This window comes from Amblyraja radiata, unplaced genomic scaffold, assembly GCF_010909765.2.
Source record: "Amblyraja radiata isolate CabotCenter1 unplaced genomic scaffold, sAmbRad1.1.pri S43, whole genome shotgun sequence".
NCBI classification, from domain to species: Eukaryota; Metazoa; Chordata; class Chondrichthyes; order Rajiformes; family Rajidae; genus Amblyraja; species Amblyraja radiata.
The window spans coordinates 4,990,170-5,008,164 of record NW_022630150.1 but is presented as its reverse complement, the minus strand read 5'-3'; the positions used below and the strand labels follow the sequence as shown (position 1 = coordinate 5,008,164).

The window sequence follows — 17,995 nt, the reverse complement described above, 5'->3', positions numbered from 1 at the left end:
CAAACAGCCAACAATGGCCAGTTTCCTGTATCATCGTTGCTTTTGTCCGCATCTTTCATTAGACATCAATTTTATATCTTGCACTAAATGTTAGACAATAGACAATAGGTGCAGGATAAGAGGCCATATGGCCCTTCGAGCCAGCACCGCCATTCAATGTGATCATGGCTGATCACCCACAATCAGTACCCCGTTCCTGCCTTCTCCCCATATCCCCTGACTCTCTCTCGCTATCTATAAGAGCCCTATCCAGCTCTCTCTTGAAAGAATTCTCTCCAGAGAACCGGCCTCCACCGCCCTCTGAGGCAGAGAATTCCACGGACTCACCACTCTCTGTGAGAAAAAGTGTTTCCTCGTCTCCGTTCCAAATGGCTTACTCCTTATTCTTAAACTGTGTGTGCGTGGCCCCTGGTTCTGGACTCCCCCAACATCGGGAACACGTTTCCTGCACCTAGTGTGTCCAAGCCCTTAATAATCTTATATGTTTCAATTAGATCACCTCTCATCCTTCTAAACTCCAGAGTGTACAAGCCCAATGTTGTGCCCTTTATCCCACATCTGTACATTGATTGTATAGTCCTTCCTTTGCCTGGATCATCGGCCGTCACTTGAAACGTGTATGACTGCCCTCTCCTCTCCATAGGGTCGTCTACTTGTGGGTCTGCAGATGTCTGTAGAGGTCGATCCCCGATCCACATGCCTTGGTGCAACGCGGGCAGTGGAGACTGGCGGTGGTTGTTAGTCGTCGATCCCTCTTCTCTCTCTCCCTTACGGTGCTGTCGCTTTGTCTCTACGACACAACGTAGCTCCATTTCGTGACGTACAGCTCCTTCCTGCACGGATTTCCTCCAGGAGCGCCTGTCCAGTGCAACGTGCTCCCAGTTGCCCGATGAAAGACATTCTTGCCATAGAGGGAGTACAGGGAAGGTTCACCAGACTGATTCCTGGGATGTCAGGACTTTCATATGAAGAAAGACTGGATAGACTCGGCTTGTACTCGCTAGAATTTAGAAGATTGAGGGGGGATCTTATCGAAACTTACAAAATTCTTACGGAGTTGGACAGGCTAGATGCAGGAAGATTGTTCCCGATGTTGGGGAAGTCCAGAACAAGGGGTCACAGTTTAAGGATAAGGGGGAAATCTTTTAGGACCGAGATGCGGAAAACATTTTTCACACAGAGAGTGGTGAATCTCTGGAATTCTCTGCCACAGAAGATAGTTGAGGCCAGTTCATTGGCTATATTTAAGAGGGAGTTAGATGTGGCCCTTGTGGCTAAAGGGATCAGGGGGTATGGAGAGAAGGCAGGTACGGGATACTGAGTTGGATGATCAGCCATAATCATATTGAATGGCGGTGCAGGCTCGAAGGGCCGAATGGCCTCTACTCCTGCACCCATTTCCTATGTTTCTATGTGATATGGAATTTCCTCCGACTGTTCTTGATGTTGTCCTTGAAGCGTCTCTTTGGCCTGCTGGGGGTTCGCTGTTCCGAGCTTGCATGCATGCAGACAAAAGCTTTTCACTGTACCTCGGTACACGCGAAAATCACAAGAATACTTTATTAGCCAAGCATGTTTTGCAACATACGAGGAATTTCATTTGCCAAGTCAGTCATACAAATAAAAAGCAACGGAACGCACAAAAGACTTTTCAACTTAAACATCCACCACAGTGACTCCTCCGCATTCCTCACTGCGATGGATGGCGGAAAATAATGAGCTAAACTTAAAATAACAGCCGACACGTCATGGAACGGAGCAGTAGGGAGGTCCGAGTGGGACCCTGAGCGTGGCCAGGGTGGACATGAGATCCTGGGAGGATTAAAGCAAACTCCACCGTCAGGTGATCCTCCGTCTATTGAAGGCTGCAGTACGTGCAGTCACCCACAGCCTCAGGAACTCCCCTCCCCCAGGGTACCAGCAACACGGGACATTTTAGGGGGTTTTTGTGAGACTGCCTTCAGCGAAACCAAAACACAACCCTTTTCTGTGCTTGACTGTGCTTGGAGCAACTCAGCAGATAATGCAGAGAACTAGGGCAGTGAAAGTCAGTCCCACAGCTAAAATTAAACCCTAGCCACACTGAGGGACAATAGACAATAGACAATAGGTGCAGGAGTAGGCCATTCGGCCCTTCAGGCCAGCACCGCCATTCAATGTGATCATGGCTGAACATCCCCAATCAGTACCCCGTCCCTGCCTTCTCCCCATATCTCCTGACTCCGCTATTTTTAAGAGCCTATCTAGCTCTCTCTTGAAAGCATCCCGAGAACCCGCCTCCACCGCCCTCTGAGGCAGAGAATTCCAGACTCACCACTCTCTGTGAGAAAAAGTGTTTCCTCATCTCTGTTCTAAATGGCCTATGCCCCTGTCCCACTTAGGAAACCTGAACGGAAACCTCTGGAGACTTTGCGCCCCACCCAAGGTTTCCGTGCGGTTCCTGGAGGTTGCAGGTGGTTGCCAGAGGTTGCAGGTAGTGGAAGCAGGTAGGGAGACTGCCAAAAACCTCCGGTAACCGCACAGAAACCTTGGGTGGGGCGCAAAGTCTCCAGAGGTTTCCGTTCAGGTTTCCTAAGTGGGACAGGGGCATCCTTATTCTTAAACTGTGGCCCCTGGTTCTGGACTCTCCCAGAGGGAGCGCCGTGCTGTGGGAGAGGCGGGAGTGAGCGAGTACTCAGTATCTGCCCGTCTCAGAGTGCGGTATTGCCCCTTCAGTACTGCATTGGATTATCTTGCTAAATACATCTGTGAGGACTAGTTGAAACCACAACTCGTGACTCAGAAGCACAGCTGCTGTAGCTCGCTGTGGCACAGAGTGGACTTTGAAAGCCTGGAGGAGAAAGTAAGACCAGGCCACACAAGTCTGTCATAGGTTCAGAAGTTCAGAAGTCATAGGAACAGGATTAGGCAATTCTGCCCATCAGGTCTACTCTGCCATTCAATCATGGCTGATCTATCTTTCCCTCACAACCCCATTCTCCTGCCTTCTCCCCATAACCCCTGACATCCGTACTAATCAAAAATCTATCAATCTCTGCCTTAAAAATATCCACTGACTTGTGGCCTCCACAGCCGTCTGTGGCAAAGAATTCCACAGATTCACCACCATCTGACTAAAGAAATTCCTCCTCATCTCCTTCCTTAAGGAATGTCCTTTAATTCTGAGGCTGTGCCCTCTGGTCCTAGACTCTCCCACTAGTGGAAACATCCTCTCCACATTTGATTTTTGATTTGATTCAATTTATTGTCATTGCACTTTTCAGTGCAACACATCCCCTCGATCCAGGCCTTTCACTATTCTGTAAGTTTCAATGAGGTCCCCCCACCCCTTATTCATCTAAACTCCAGCGAGTACAGGCCCAGTGCCGACAAACACTCATCATACGTTAACCCGATCATTCTCGTAAACCTCCTCTGGACCCTCCCCAACGACAGCACACCCCTCCTCAGATATGGGGCCCAAAAATGCTCTCAATCTGTTGTTTGAACCCGATGAAACTTGGGGCAGGAAATGATTTGTCAATCCGTGCCATCACGTCGACTGAACTGTGGACTAAAAAACCTGTTGGTGACACATTCAACTCTTTGCTGCAGTGGGTAAAAATAGCAGAGAACCAGTATTGTTCAAGTAATATCAAACTAACCACACTTTACAAAAATAAACCTAGTTGCTGGGAATCGCTGGTGTGTCAGCTCTGAACGTACACTGCCATCATTCTCATTCTCCCAGGTATATCTCAACTCCAGGCTAGACTCCCTCCCCTTGTGTTAAATATTCCAACTGCATCCAATATCCCCCAGCAATTGTGCTCGAGGTGTCTGGGTCTAACTGCGCCATTGACTGCACCTTTATCAACAAATCTCTTGTGCACTCAGCGGGCAAAATTTGCTGCCTTCCGAGGTACTGTTGCTGAGGATGAACAATAGACACTAGACAATAGGTGCAGGAGTAGAGGCCATTCTGCCCTTCGAGCCAGCACCGCCATTCAATGTGATCATGGCTGATCATCCCCAATCAGTACCCCGTTCCTGCCTTTTCCCCATATCCCCTGACTCTGCTATTTTTAAGAGCCCTATCTAGCTCTCTCTTGAAAGCATCCAGAGAACCTGCCTCCACCACCCTCTGAGGCAGAGAATTCCACACTCACCACTCTCTGTGAGAAAAAGTGTTTCCTCGTCTCCGTTCTAAATGGCTTACCCCTTATTCTTAAACTGTGTGTGGCCCCTGGTTCTTTTACACAGTGAGTGGTGAATCTGTGGAATTCTCTGCCACAGAATGTAGTTGAGGCCACAGTTCATTGGCTATATTTAAGAGGGAGTTAGATGTGGCCCTTGTGGCTAAAGGGATCAGGGGGTACGGAGAGAAGGCAGGTACAGGATACCGAGTTGGATGATCAGCCATGATCATATTGAATGACGGTGCAGGCTCGAAGGGCCGAATGGCCTCTACTCCTGCACCTATTTTCTATGTTAATGTGCGGGAATTGCTGGTCGGTGCAGACTCGTTGGCCCGAAGGGCCTGTTTCTATGCAAAACCAATCTAAACATCTCATACGCCCACACATAATCTCTTTTCAGCCTTCTGTTCTCCAAAGACAATTCCAGTTTCTCTGTTGTGGTTGAAACCCTAGTCCCTGGAATTATTCCAGTAAATCCCTCAAACTTTTTTCAGACTTTCACTTCCTCCCCAGGGGCCTGTTGGCGTCGAAAACAATGTTTTAAACAGAATCAGCGAATATTTTTAGACTTTAGAGATACAGGATGGGAAACAGGCCCCATCGGCCCACCGAGTCCGCGCCGACCAGCGATATAGTACTCCAGCACTATCCTACACGTTGGGAACAATTTACAATTTTTGCCAAAGCCGATGAATCTACAGACTTGTACGTCTTTGGGAGTGTGGGAGGAAACTGGAGCACCCGAAGAAAACCCACGCAGACACAGGGAGAACGAACACAGGCGGCATCCGTAGTTAGGATCGAACCCGGGTCTCTGGCGCCGTGAGGCAGCAACTGTGCCGCTCCTTCTGGTTATGTACGCCATCCTCTTTTGGAAGACTAGACACTCATATCCTTTTTTTTTAAAACATTCTTAGTACACACACGTTCACATTGTACTCAATATCAGACCACTCGGCCCGTTGGGTTCCTGCTAGATTCTGACAAAGCAATGCCACCCCTCCTGTTGCCCTCGATTATTCGCCTGTGGGCTGCAACTGATTCTCTCTCATATCCTCTTAGATTCTTATTGCTTTTCACTGCACTGAGGCTCAAGATGGTGTCCAAGCCAGGTGATCCTCTGCCTGCTGGTCCCAGAAGTGAAAATGCAGTCACTCATTACAGAATGATTTTCTCCAGAGATGCTGCTGCCTGTCCCACTGAGTTACTCCAGCATTTTGTGTCTATCTTGGGTGTAAACCAGAATCTGCAGTTCCTTCCTACGCATTTAGTGGCAAGACTAGCTGACCGAGGCTCCCTGGTGGTGCCACTCAGATAGTGCAGCAGCAGCAACACACACACACCCACACACACACACTCAGATAGTGCAGCAGCAGCAACACACACACACACACACACACAATAGGTGCAGGAGTAGGCCATTTGGCCCTTCGAGCTAGCACCGCCATTCAAAGGTCAAGGTCAAAGGTCAAAAACTTTATTTACCATTTGTGCTTACACACATAGGAACTCTTGTGCGGCTATTCAGAGAGTCAAGTTACGTTAAAAAAATTTAAATTAAAAATTTAAAGATTTAAAAAAATTTAAAAAGACACACAGAAGACACATAGAGCATTGTAGCTTGCACAAACACTATATCAGGACATCAGTTCATTTTGTTGTGTTTTGGCCAAGAGTCTCACTGTTGCAGGGAAGAAGCTCTTAAAAAAGCGTGTTCTTTTTGTGGCGATACTGTCCGCTCGTCTGTGCCTGAGGTTGTATGTGCAGTTTTTGTGTTTGAGCAGGGAGTGAGCTGGATGTAGTGTGTCTCTAATGATTCTCCCTGCTCTTTTTTGACAGCGCTGTGTATAGATTGTGTCCATGGAGGGGAGTTCAGTTCTGATGATCCTCTCAGCAGTCTTTATGATTCTTTGCAGAGCCTTCCTCTCTATCTGTGTGGTGTTTCCATACCACACCGTGATGCCTGTGGTGAGGATGCTCTCTACCAGTCCTTTGTAGACCTGGGTGAGAGGGCGACAGTGCAGACCAGCTTTTCTGAGCAGCCTGATGAAGTACAGTCTCTGCTGGGCTTTTTTCACTGTGGCTGCAGTGTTCAAGTCCAGTTCAGATCTGATAGTCCCAGGTATCTGTAACTGTCAGCCCTCTCCACCACAGTCCCCTTGATGATGAGGGGCTGCAGGGGGGGTGGATTTTTTCTGAAGTCCATTATTATTTATTTTGTCTTGTCTGTGTTGAGGCTTAGGTCGTTCACCTCACCATAGGCAAGAATGTCGTTCACCAGACTCCTGTAGCCCGACTCGTCCCCCCCCTTGATGAGGCCCAGGATGGTGGTATCATCCGCATACTTAATAATGATGGTGTTTTCCTGGGTGGAGACACAGTCGTGTGTGTACAGGGTGAAAAGTTTGGGACTGAGACAGCAGCCTTGTGGTGATCCTGTGCTGACGGTGAGCTCTGCAGACACCCTCCTTCCCATCCTCACCACCTGTGGTCTTTCAGTCAGGAAATCTAAGATCCAGTTGCAGGTGGGAGTCGGGACGCCGAGGTCTGTCAGCTTCTCAGTCAGCCTGCCCGGGCGAATGGTGTTAAAGGCCGAGCTGTAATCCAGGAACAGCGTTCTGACGTATGTTCCTCTGCTGTCCAGGTGTTGCAGGATGTGGTGTAGAGCAATGGCCACTGCGTCGTCCACTGAGCGATTGGGGCGGTAGGCGAACTGGAGGGGGTCGATCGTGCCCGGGACCATGTGATTGATGTGTGTGAGAACCAGTTTCTCTAGACACTTCATGGCAACTGGCCTGAGTGCCACTGGCCTGAAGTCATTCAGGGTGGATGGGTTTGTTTTTTTTGGAACTGGTACAATGGTGGAATATTTAAAAATACGGGGGACCACTGCTTGGTTTAAAGACAGATTGAAGATGTCTGCATACACTCCCGTGAGTTGTTCTGCACAGGCCTTCAGAACTTTAGGAGGGACGCCATCTGGTCCCACAGCTTTGTGGGGGTTCACCTGCCTCAGAGCTTTCAGGACCTGTATGGGTGTCACCTGAAAAACAGTGTCCGTGGGGTTGCATGGGGCTTTTGAGGGGGTGTCTGTGTTCAGTCTGTCAAACCTGGTGTAGAAGGTATTAAGGCTGTCTGGGAGGGTGACATCCTGGGGGTCTGTGGTTGGTACTGTTTTCTTGTAGTTTGTGACTGCTTGGATTCCCTGCCACATACTGCGTGTGTTGTTACTTAGGTAAAAGCTTTCAAGTTTTTGGGAATAAGCCCTCTTTGCAGCTCTGATGGACTTCTGTAGCTCGTATTCATTCAATGTGATCATGGCTGATCATGATCATTCAATGTGATCATGGCTGATCATCCCAAATCAGTACCCCGTTCCTGCCTTCTCCCCATATCCCCTGACTCCGCTATCTTTAAGAGCCCTATCTAGCTCTCTCTTGAAAGTATCCAGAGAACATGCCTCCACCGCCCTCTGAGGCAGAGAATTCCACAGACTCACCACTCTCTGTGAGAAAAAGTGTTTCCTCGTCTCCGTTCTAAATGGCTTACTCCTTATTCTTAAACTGTGGCCCCTGGTTCTGGACTCCCCCAACACCGGGAATATGTTTCCAGCCTCTAGCGTGTCCAAGCCCTTAACAATCTAAAGCCCTTAACAATCCAAGCCCTTAACAGTTTGGTTTAACATGAACTGATCTGAAGTTGGTGATGGAGGAGTAATATTGCTACTGAATGTTAATCTTGTCGTGAATATGTAAAAGTTGAAACAGAAAAATAGAAACAGGTTCTCTGTCCCACACCGACCATTGATCACCTGTTCACCCAAGTAGTTTGGGCAGATGGGGCTCGTCAGCCTGGGAAGGCAGTTCATCTAGGAGAGGGAAAACTCTGATTTAAAACCTCCGCTGCCTTGTGGCCATATCCAGTCATGGAAAAGGCTCCAGGAGTAAACCTGTAGAAAATCCGGAGTCGGACCCTCTAAGGCAGTTCGTTGTTGTCTACAACCTCGCTCTGGCAGCTCCTGCGATGGCGCTGGTGCCAAACTGTAATGGCCCTGCTGTTCCTTTGGATCGATCAGCGACGTGGAGAGGGGAGGGGGACGTGCTGCATGGGCAACAGCCTGTCCTCCATATGACTTGCATCCGACCAGGATGCATCACACATGGTCAGTCATGTTCACACTAGTTCCATGTTATCCCAGTTTCTCATCCACTCCCTACACACTAAGGACAATTTACAGCGGGCCAATTAACCTACAAAACCCGCACATCTTTGGGACGTGCGAGGAAACCGGAGCACCCAGAGTAAACCCAGGAGGCTACAGGAAGAATGTGCAAACTCCACACAGACAGCACCAGAGGTCAGGATGGAACCCGGGTCTCTAGAGCCGTGAGGCAGCAGCTCTACCAGCTGTGCCACCCTCTTTGATTGTTCATCAAGAACTTCAATGTTGATTCAAATGACCATTATACACTCTGGTACAGTAGGTAGACAAAAATGCTGGAGAAACTCAGCGGGTGAGGCAGCATCTATACAGCGAAGGAACGGGTGACGTTTCGCGTCGAGACTCTTCTTCAGACTGAAGAAGGGTCTCGACCCGAAACGTCACCCATTCCTTCGCTCCAGAGCAGCGTAAGTTCATAAGTTACAGGGGCAGAGTTAGGCCCATTGAGTCCACTCGGCCATTCAATCATGGCTGATCTATCTTTCCCTCACAAACCCATTCTCCTACCTTCTCCCCGTATTGATCAAGAATCTGTCAGTCTCCACTTCAAACAAATGTATCTGTATCTGCAGGTAGCCATAAATGCTGGAGAAACGCAGCGTGTGAGGCAGCATCTATGGAGCGAAGGAATAGGTGACGTTTCGGGTCGAGACCCTTCTTACCCCATGTCTGTCTCTGTATCTCAGTGAACATGACAACAATAAACCAATAGCAATACCAAAATTATCTTTATTCCTTTTAACTTTTACATTTACCGTCAGGGCGAGGAGAAAAACAATGAGCCACAAGCAGAGCAAGAATCAGCTTGTTGCCCTTGAACTGTGCTTGATGACAGCTCGGCCGTCAGAGTCCTGCGTAAACAGCAGAGAGAAGGAGGCGGAGGCATGGTGCTCAGCCTGGGGTGATTTACACAGACCACGGTTTGAAGGAGACATTGGAATGAGCGGACGACCATTGCCCCCCTTGTGGCCCTGGGATGAGGGGCCGGCCCCCTCCCTTCTCCTGCCGTTCACACCGCGGTGGCAGATGACCCGGTTGCCCTGTGAATCTTGGCTGAACAACATCGACAGCTCGCAATGGTCACTGCTCAACCCCTTGAAGTCCAGTGGCACGTCGCGGGGTACGTTGGCACACTGCTGGGGGGAAAGGCGACTCAGAGGCAACAGGGTCCTTGACCAAGATGGCCGACTCTTCCTCGTTCCCACAAAACCAGACAACGCAGGCCCACTCATGTTTTCCTTGTTGTCCAGCGGTGAACCTTTGTCCCGGTCTGAGTTCGGCCTCTTGGGTGAAAACACTGCCTTCCTTTCCGATAACCCCGGCGCTCTGCTCGTAGTTTGCGGCGTCGAGGTGAGAAAGCCCAGTGACTCTGCTCGGAAATGTTCTGTGCGCAGTGTATCAGGGTCAGCCTCAGACCAGGCCCCCTGGGCTGGTGTGTAAATCTCAGCAGCCGACCATGCTGACTCCCTGTGTGAGATTACTTTGTTCCCTTGTGAATCCTGAGTAAAATCAGGCTGGGTACCGTCATCAGGAGGCAGAATCGGAGCTTCAGTGGACGCAGCAGTCTGTCCTGTAGTTCTGGACTGCAGCCCATGTACGCCACTGTCAATGTAGTTCTGGACAGCAGCTTTGTGAGAGGAGTGCCGTGTTAGCGGTGGTGCCTTCTCTTCATGTGTCACTGCGGTGTTGAGGTGTGCAGTGCTGCGAGGAGAGGCTGTGTCTATGTCTGGGTCTGTGTCCGCACCAACCTCCCTCCCATCCACCAAAATGTGGCAGCCAAAGCTGCCTCCGTGGGAATCGGGGTCAATGATCAGCTCAGGCTGATCTGCAAGCCTTCCTTCCTCGGTGGTGGCTGTGAATGGCGAGGCAGTGTCCACCGCCTGCAGGCTCGATGCACTGGGATGACTCCTGGGATTACCTACGATGCACAAATCAAAGGCAACCAACAATCAGATCTGGGCCATGTCACACAGCGGATGTGATAGCACGAGACAGGATGCAGAGTGCAGAGGTTTAGGAGGATATTGGTGGGTTTGTGGTCCTGAGTCGAGGTCATCCAGGTTGGGGAATGTCCCTTCAATTGTGCAAGATTATAAAGTCATGAGAAACCTTGACAGTGGTCAGTTGACAATCATCCCCCTACAACAAGAGAGCAGTGCTGAACTACTATCTACCTCATTGGTGAGACTCGGACAATCCTTGATCGGACTTTGCTGGCTTTACAATAGACAATGGACAATAGGTGCATTGATAACGGCACTGAGTGTAAGAAATAAGAAGTGATAATAGACAATAGACAATAGGTGAAGGAGTAGGCCATTCGGCCCTTCGAGCCAGCACCGCCATTCAATGTGATCATGGCTGATCATCCCCAATCAGTACCCTGTTCCTGCCTTCTCCCCATATCCCCTGACTCCGGTATCTTCAAGAGCCCTATCTAGCTCTCTCTTGAAAGTATCTGGAGAACCGGCCTCCACCGCCCTCTGAAATAGACTCACAACTCTGTGTGAAAAAGTATTTCCTCATCTCCGTTCTAAATGGCTTCCCCCTTATTCTTAAACTGTGGCCCCTGGTTCTGGACTCCCCCAACATCGGGAACATGTTTCCTGCCTCTAGCGTGTCCAAACCCTTAACAATCTTATGTGTTTCAATAAGATCTTGTACTAAACGCTATTCCCTTATCATGTATCTATACACTGTAAATGGCTCGATTGTAATCATGTATTGACTTTCTGCTGACTGGATTCTGTTGACGCAACAATAAGCTTTTCACTGTACCTCGTTACACGTGACAATAAACTAAACTGAAACAGTGAGGGCCGACGGGCAATGAACAGGGGCCACATAAATGTCCTCTGGTGTGAGGGTGGGTGTTGATCAGGGGTACGTTGCATCAGGGAAATGCAGGGAGAAGAAAATGGAATTTCAGTCGGATTTGTGCTGATGCAGGCTCGATGGTCACCGTGAAGTCATGAACCTAGGATCCCCAGATTGCACATTAATGTTTGTGAAGGGCTGGTTAAAGGAAAATTCTCCTACCTGTTTAGTGACACAGTGCGGAAACAGGCCCTTCGGCCCACCGAGTCCGCACCGACCAGCGATCCCCGCACATTAACACTATCCCACACACACTAGGGACAATTTACAATTTTTACAAGCCAACTAACCTACTAACCTGTACGTCTTTGGAGTGTGGGAAGAAACCGAAGATCTTGGAGGGAGATTACAGGGAGAACATACAAACTCAGTACAGACAAGCACCCGTAACCAGGATCGAACCCGGGTCTCTGGCGCTGTAAGGCAGCAACTCTACCACTGTGCCGCCCCCTTTAAACTTTTAAACCCACCCCAAGTTCCATGCCACCAAGGCTAACAGAGATGGAAAGCACCAGTACCTTTGGACTTTGGGAAGAAGAAGGAAGAGACGCTTGTCTGCTTGACACACCTTTGGGGTGACGTGGTCTGGGTGAAGTTCACAGCCACGTTTATGTTGTACTTGCTTCTGGACAGAGGGTTCAGAAACTCCGCAATGGAGTGGGCCTGAAAATAGAAAATATTTTTAACATCAGGACAAACTGTGAGTTACAAACGACGGGCGAGGGAGGGATGAACTGGTCAGATGTCCAGCCCAACTTCAGGAAGATGTCGGCACAGCGGGTAGAGCTGCTGCCTCACCGCACCAGAGACCCGAGTTCGATTGTCAGCGTGGAGATTGCACATTCACTGCAGTTGTACAGGGTCTTGGTGAGACCACACCTGGAGTATTGCGTACAGTTTTGGTCTCCAAATCTGAGGAAGGACATTATTGCCATAGAGGGAGTGCAGAGAAGGTTCACCAGACTGATTCCTGGGATGTCAGGACTGTCTTATGAAGAAAGACTGGATAGACTTGGTTTATACTCTCTAGAATTTAGGAGATTGAGAGGGGATCTTATAGAAACTTACAAAATTCATAAGGGGTTGGACAGGCTAGATGCAGGAGGATTGCTCCCGATGTTGGGGAAGTCCAGGACAAGGGGTCACAGCTTAAGGATAAGGGGGAAATCCTTTAAAACCGAGATGAGAATAACTTTTTTCACACAGAGAGTGGTGAATCTCTGGAACTCTCTGCCACAGAGGGTAGTCGAGGCCAGTTCATTGGCTATATTTAAGAGGGAGTTAGATGTGGCCCTTGTGGCTAAGGGGATCAGAGGGTATGGAGAGAAGGCAGGTACGGGATACTGAGTTGGATGATCAGCCATGATCATATTGAATGGCGGTGCAGGCTCGAAGGGCCGAATGGCCTACTCCTGCACCTAATTTCTATGTTTCACCCTGTGACCGCGTGGGGTTTCCTCCATGGATTCAATTGTCATATCTACCGGCTACGGAGCAATAATTGTCACTTGTGGGCGGAGCACCAAGGCAAATTCCTTGTATGTTAATACTCGGCGATAAATGTATTCATTCATAATGAGCGTTTGACAGCACTAGGCATGTACTCGCTGGAGGTTAGAAGAATGGGGGGGGGGGGGGACCGAATAGTGAAAGGCTTGGATAGAGTGGATATGAAGCGGATTTTCCACTAGTGGGAGAGTCTGGGACTAGAGGTTATACCCTCAGAATTAAAGGACGTTCCTTTAGGAAGATGAAGGGATTTCTTTAGCCAGAGGATGGTGAATCGGTGGAATTCTTTGCCACAGAAAGCTGTGGAGGCCACAAGTCAGTGGATATTTTTATGGCAGACAATTTTTGATTAGGACGGGTGTCAGGGACAATGGGGTGAAGACAGGAGAATGGCATTATGGGAGAGATAGATCAGTCATGATTGAAAGGCGGAGTAGAGGGGCCGAATGGCCTAATTCTGCTTCAATCACTTATGACCTTATGAATTATATTCTTACCCCGCCAGTGCTTTGTTGGCTCATTAACACAATAATGCACAAACAAATGTGGAATATTCAGCAAAACAAGTTGGCTGAAGGGGACAAAATCAGAAAACTCAGCCATACCTGGAGTATTGCGTACAGTTTTGGTCTCCTAATCTGAGGAAAGACATTCTTGCCATAGAGGGAGTACAGAGAAGGTTCACCAGACTGATTCCTGGGGTGCCAAGACTTTCATATGAAGAAAGACTGGATAGACTCGGCTTGTACACGCTAGAATTTAGACGATTGAGGGGGGATCTTATAGAAACTTACACAATTCCAAAGGGGTTGGACAGGCTAGATGCAGGAAGATCATTCCCGATGTTGGGGAAGTCCAGAACAAGGGGTCACAGTTTAAGGATAAGAGGGAAGTCTTTTAGGACCGAGATCAGAAAATCATTTTTTACAGAGAGTGGTGAATCTGTGGAATTCTCTGCCACAGAAGGTAGTTGAGGCCAGTTCATTGGTTATATTTAAGAGGGAGTTAGATGTGGCCCTTGTGGCTAAAGGGATCAGGGGGTATGGAGAGAAGGCAGGGATGGGATACTGAGTTGGATGATCAGCCATGATCATATTGAATGGCGGTGCAGGCTCGAAGGGCCGAATGGCCTACTCCTGCACCTATTTTCCATGTTTCTATGTTTCTATAAACAATGGAACATTATACAGGGTGAGCATAGCCCCAAAGTTTACTGACCTTCACTTTCTTTCTCTTCAGCTCCTCCGTGTCCAACCAAATCCCGCATTCCTCCACCTTCTGGACCCCAAATCTCCTCCGACGTTTCATCGTGGCGGATGATGCTGGCAGGAGGAACTGTGGAAAGACTCACTGGTTAGGCCGTGCTGGCCGCTGTTCTATCACTCTCGCCTTTCCAAGAGACCCTTCTTGTCAACCCAAAACGTCACCCATTCCTTCTCGCCAGAGATGCTGCCTGTCCCGCTGAGTTACTCCAGCTTTATGTGCCTATCTACGGTTTAAACCAGCATCTGCAGTTCCTTCCTACACAGGACTTTGTCGATAGAACCGACACACCACAATGCTGAGAACTATATTCTGCACTCTGTATCTTTATACTTTATGCTCTATCTATTATACTTGAGTTTGACATGATTGTATTTATGTATGGTATTATCTGATCAGATGGATAGCAGGCAAAGCGAAGCTTTTAACTCACTGTACGTCGTATGCCCCAGAGGGGGGCCATTCAGCCCATCAAGACTATGCCAGTTGAGTTTCTGATGCAGAATATTTAGATGGACTGCCCCCTGCCCCCCAACTCCCTGTCCCATTCCTGCCCCCCATCTTCCTTCTAGTCCCCCCCCCCCCCACTTCTGCCCCAACTCCATGACCCCCCCCCCCCAACATCCCCTCTCCTTGCACCCCCCCCCCCCCCCTCCCTCCTCACCACCTCCAGTTTAAATTAAATTAAAAGGATTTGAGTCTAGGAGCAGGGAGGTTCTACTGCAGTTGTACAGGGTCTTGGTGAGACCACACCTGAAGTATTGCGTACAGTTTTGGTCTCCTAATCTGAGGAAAGACATTCTTGCCATAGAGGGTTTGAGTATAGGAGCAGGGAGGTTCTACTGCAGTTGTACAGGGTCTTGGTGAGACCACACCTGGAGTATTGCGTACAGTTTTGGTCTCCTAATCTGAGGAAAGACGTCCTTGCCATAGAGGGAGTACAGAGAAGGTTCACCAAACTGATTCCTGGGATGGCAGGACTTTCATATGAAGAAAGACTGGATGGACTCGGCTTGTACTCGCTAGAATTTAGAAGATTGAGGGGGGGATCTTATAGAAACGTACAACATTCTTAAGGGGTTGGACAGGCTAGATGCAGGAAGATTGTTCCCGATGTTGGGGAAGTCCAGAACTAGGGGTCACACACAGTTTAAGGATAAGGGGGAAATCTTTTAGGACCAAGATGAGAAAATCATTTTTCACACAGAGAGTGGTGAATCTGTGGAATTCTCTGCCACAGAAGGTAGTTGAGGCCACAGTTCATTGGCTATATTTAAGAGGGAGTTAGATGTGGCCCTTGTGGCTAAAGGGATCAGGGGGTATGGAGAGAAGGCAGGGATAGGATACTGAGTTGGATGATCAGCCATGATCATATTGAATGGCGGTGCAGGCTCGAAGGGCCGAATGGCCTCTACTCCTGCACCTATTTTCTATGTTTCTATGTAAATTCCATTTGGAATATTTTGGAGGACCAAGAAACCAAGAACACCCCGTGTCCCTCACATCTGCCCCAACTCCCCCCCCTGCCCCCCAATTCTCTGTACCCCTCATAGCTGCCCCCCCCAACACCCCTCACACCTGCCCCAACTCCCCCCCTTGCCCCAAATCCCCTGTACCCCTCACAACAATGGAACAACATGCGCAGTACGCCAATCCTCCGGCACTATTCCCGTTTCTAATGACATTTGAAATATTTCTGTCATAGCCCCTGCTATTTCTACACTAACTTCCCTCAATGTCCTAGGGAATATCCTGTCCGGACCTGGAGACTTATCCACTTTTATATTTCTCAAAAGTGTCAGTACTTCCTCTTCTTTGAATCTCATAGTTTCCATAGCTACTCTACTTGTTTCCCTTACCTCACATAATTCAATATCCTTCTCCTTGGTGAATACCAAAGAAATTGCCCCAAATCCCCTGTACCCCTCACAACTGCCCCCACCCCCCCAACACCCCTCACACCTGCCCCACCCCCCCCCCCCCCCCCAATCCCCTGTACCCCTGTACCCACCCCCACCCCCGGAATTACCACGGAGCGCGGTAACTAAGGGCTGGAGCTCCCGGCCTCAGGATCCCTTTGAGCGAGCTTCTCGGCTTCAACCTTCCCGCCCGCTGGAGGGGGAGAAGCGAGCGCGCGCACGCACGTCTCCTGCCGCCGCCGCCTCCGCGTGAACGTGAACGTCAACGTCCCTGCCCCCACGTCCCAGCTGAGCGAGCGCGCGCGCGCACGTCTCCTGACGGCCGCCGCCTCCGCCTCCGCGTGAACGCGAACGTGCACGTCCCCCCCTTTCCACGTCCCTGCTGAGCGAGCGCGCGCGCGTCGTGGTCCGCCTCTTCCCCCCCCACGCGCGCTCGCTCCCCCCGGACGGCGGTTGTTTGACGGTTGATGCCGGAGCGCTCGCGCGGGTTGAGGGGCAGGGGAAGGGGGAGGGGCAGGGGGAGGGGGGAAGGTGGAGGGGCAGGGGGGCGGGGGAGGGGGAGGGGCGTCACCAGTTCAAAGCCTCACACACACAGAGAGAATGAGGGAGTGAGGGAGGGGGAGATGGGAGATGAGGGAGGGGGAGAGAATGGGGGGGGGGGCGTCACTTCAGTTCAATCTTTGGTTCAAAGCCTCACAGAGAGAGAGAGAATGAGGGAGGGGGGGGGAGATGAGAGAGGGGAGGGGGGAAGATGAGGGGGAGAGAATGTGGGAGAGAGTGAGGGAGGATGAGAGAAGAGGGGATGAGGGAGGAGGGGGGAGAGAGATGAGTGAGAGGGGGGGGATGAAGGAGGGAGGGGGAGAGCTGGAGGAGGAAGGGAGGGTGGGATGAGGGAAGAGAGGGGGAGATGGAGGAGGGAGAGATGGGGGAGATGAGGAAGAGAGGGGGGAAGATGAGGGAGACGGGGAGAGAATGTGGGAGAGATTGGGGAGGAGGGGGGTGAGGGAGAGATAGATGAGGTAGAGGGGACAGAATGGGGGTGAGGGGAAAGGGATGAGGGAGAGAGGGTGGGACGAGGGAAGAGGGAGATGGAGGGGGAGATGAGGGAAAGGGAGGAAGAGGAGGGGGGTGAGGGAGAGATAGATGGGGACAAAATAGGGGGTGAGGGATGAGGGAGGCAGGGGGTGAGGCTGGGAGGTGAGAGAATGAGGGGAGGGGAGATGAAGGGAGAGATGGTCAGATGAGGGAGGGGAGATATGAAGGAGGGAGGGAGGGGGAGATGAGGGAGAAGGGGATGAGGGGAGAGAGAATGAGGGAGGGAGAGATGGAGGAGGGAGGGAGAAGAGGATGAGGGAGAGGAAGGAAAGGGGAAGAAGGGGGATGGAGCGAGCAGGAGGAGATGAGGAAAGGATGAGGGAGAGAGGGGAGAGATCTGAGGGAGAAGAAGGGATGGGAAAATAGAAGAAATGAGGGAGGGAGAGAGAAAGAGGGGGAAGAAGTGAGGGCATGAGGAGGGAGGGAGAGGGTGAGGAAAAGGAAGGGTCAGGGAGAGAAGGCAAGGGGAGAACAGGTGAGGAAGAGGGAGGGAGGGGGTAGTAGGGGAGAGGGATTGAGAATGTTAATGGCAGGTTTAGAGTTGATGCAGGGAGTGGAGGGGAGGGGGGGTGGGAATGGAAGGGGAGGTGGGTTTGTAGACATTTATTGGGACCAGTTCACGGGAAGCGCAGAGAGGTGTGGGGCAGGGATGTCTTGCTGACAGATGGCTGTGGAGGCCAAGTCATTGGGTATTTTTCAAAGAGATTGACAGATTCTTGATGAGTGAGGGTGTCAAAGGTGACGGGAAGAAGGGGAGGAGAATGGGGCTGAGAGGGGGAAAATAGATCAGCCATGATGGAGTGGACTTGATGGGCTGAATAGCCTATTTCTGTTCCTATGCCTAATGAATCTCCCAGCACACCAGAAAAGAGGGTGTGAAGGTATCTAGCTCATCGCTGATGTAAACACAAGACACTGCAGATGCTGAAATC

At 50.2% G+C, this 17,995-nt stretch overlaps 1 protein-coding gene across 1 annotated transcript; it reads right to left on the bottom strand.

Annotated features, from left to right (window-relative positions):
- Nucleotides 1-9,109: 9,109 nt before the first annotated feature.
- Nucleotides 9,110-16,204, bottom strand: LOC116969444 (aurora kinase A and ninein interacting protein). The gene is made up of 4 exons (XM_033016341.1): nt 16,079-16,204; nt 14,005-14,121; nt 11,796-11,940; nt 9,110-10,318 (listed from the first exon to the last, which is right to left on the bottom strand). Exons 2-4 carry the CDS (start codon nt 14,092-14,094, stop codon nt 9,201-9,203), a joined length of 1,353 nt encoding a protein of 450 aa, XP_032872232.1. The 5' UTR covers nt 14,095-14,121; nt 16,079-16,204; the 3' UTR covers nt 9,110-9,200.
- Between the last annotated feature and the right edge of the window lie 1,791 nt (nt 16,205-17,995).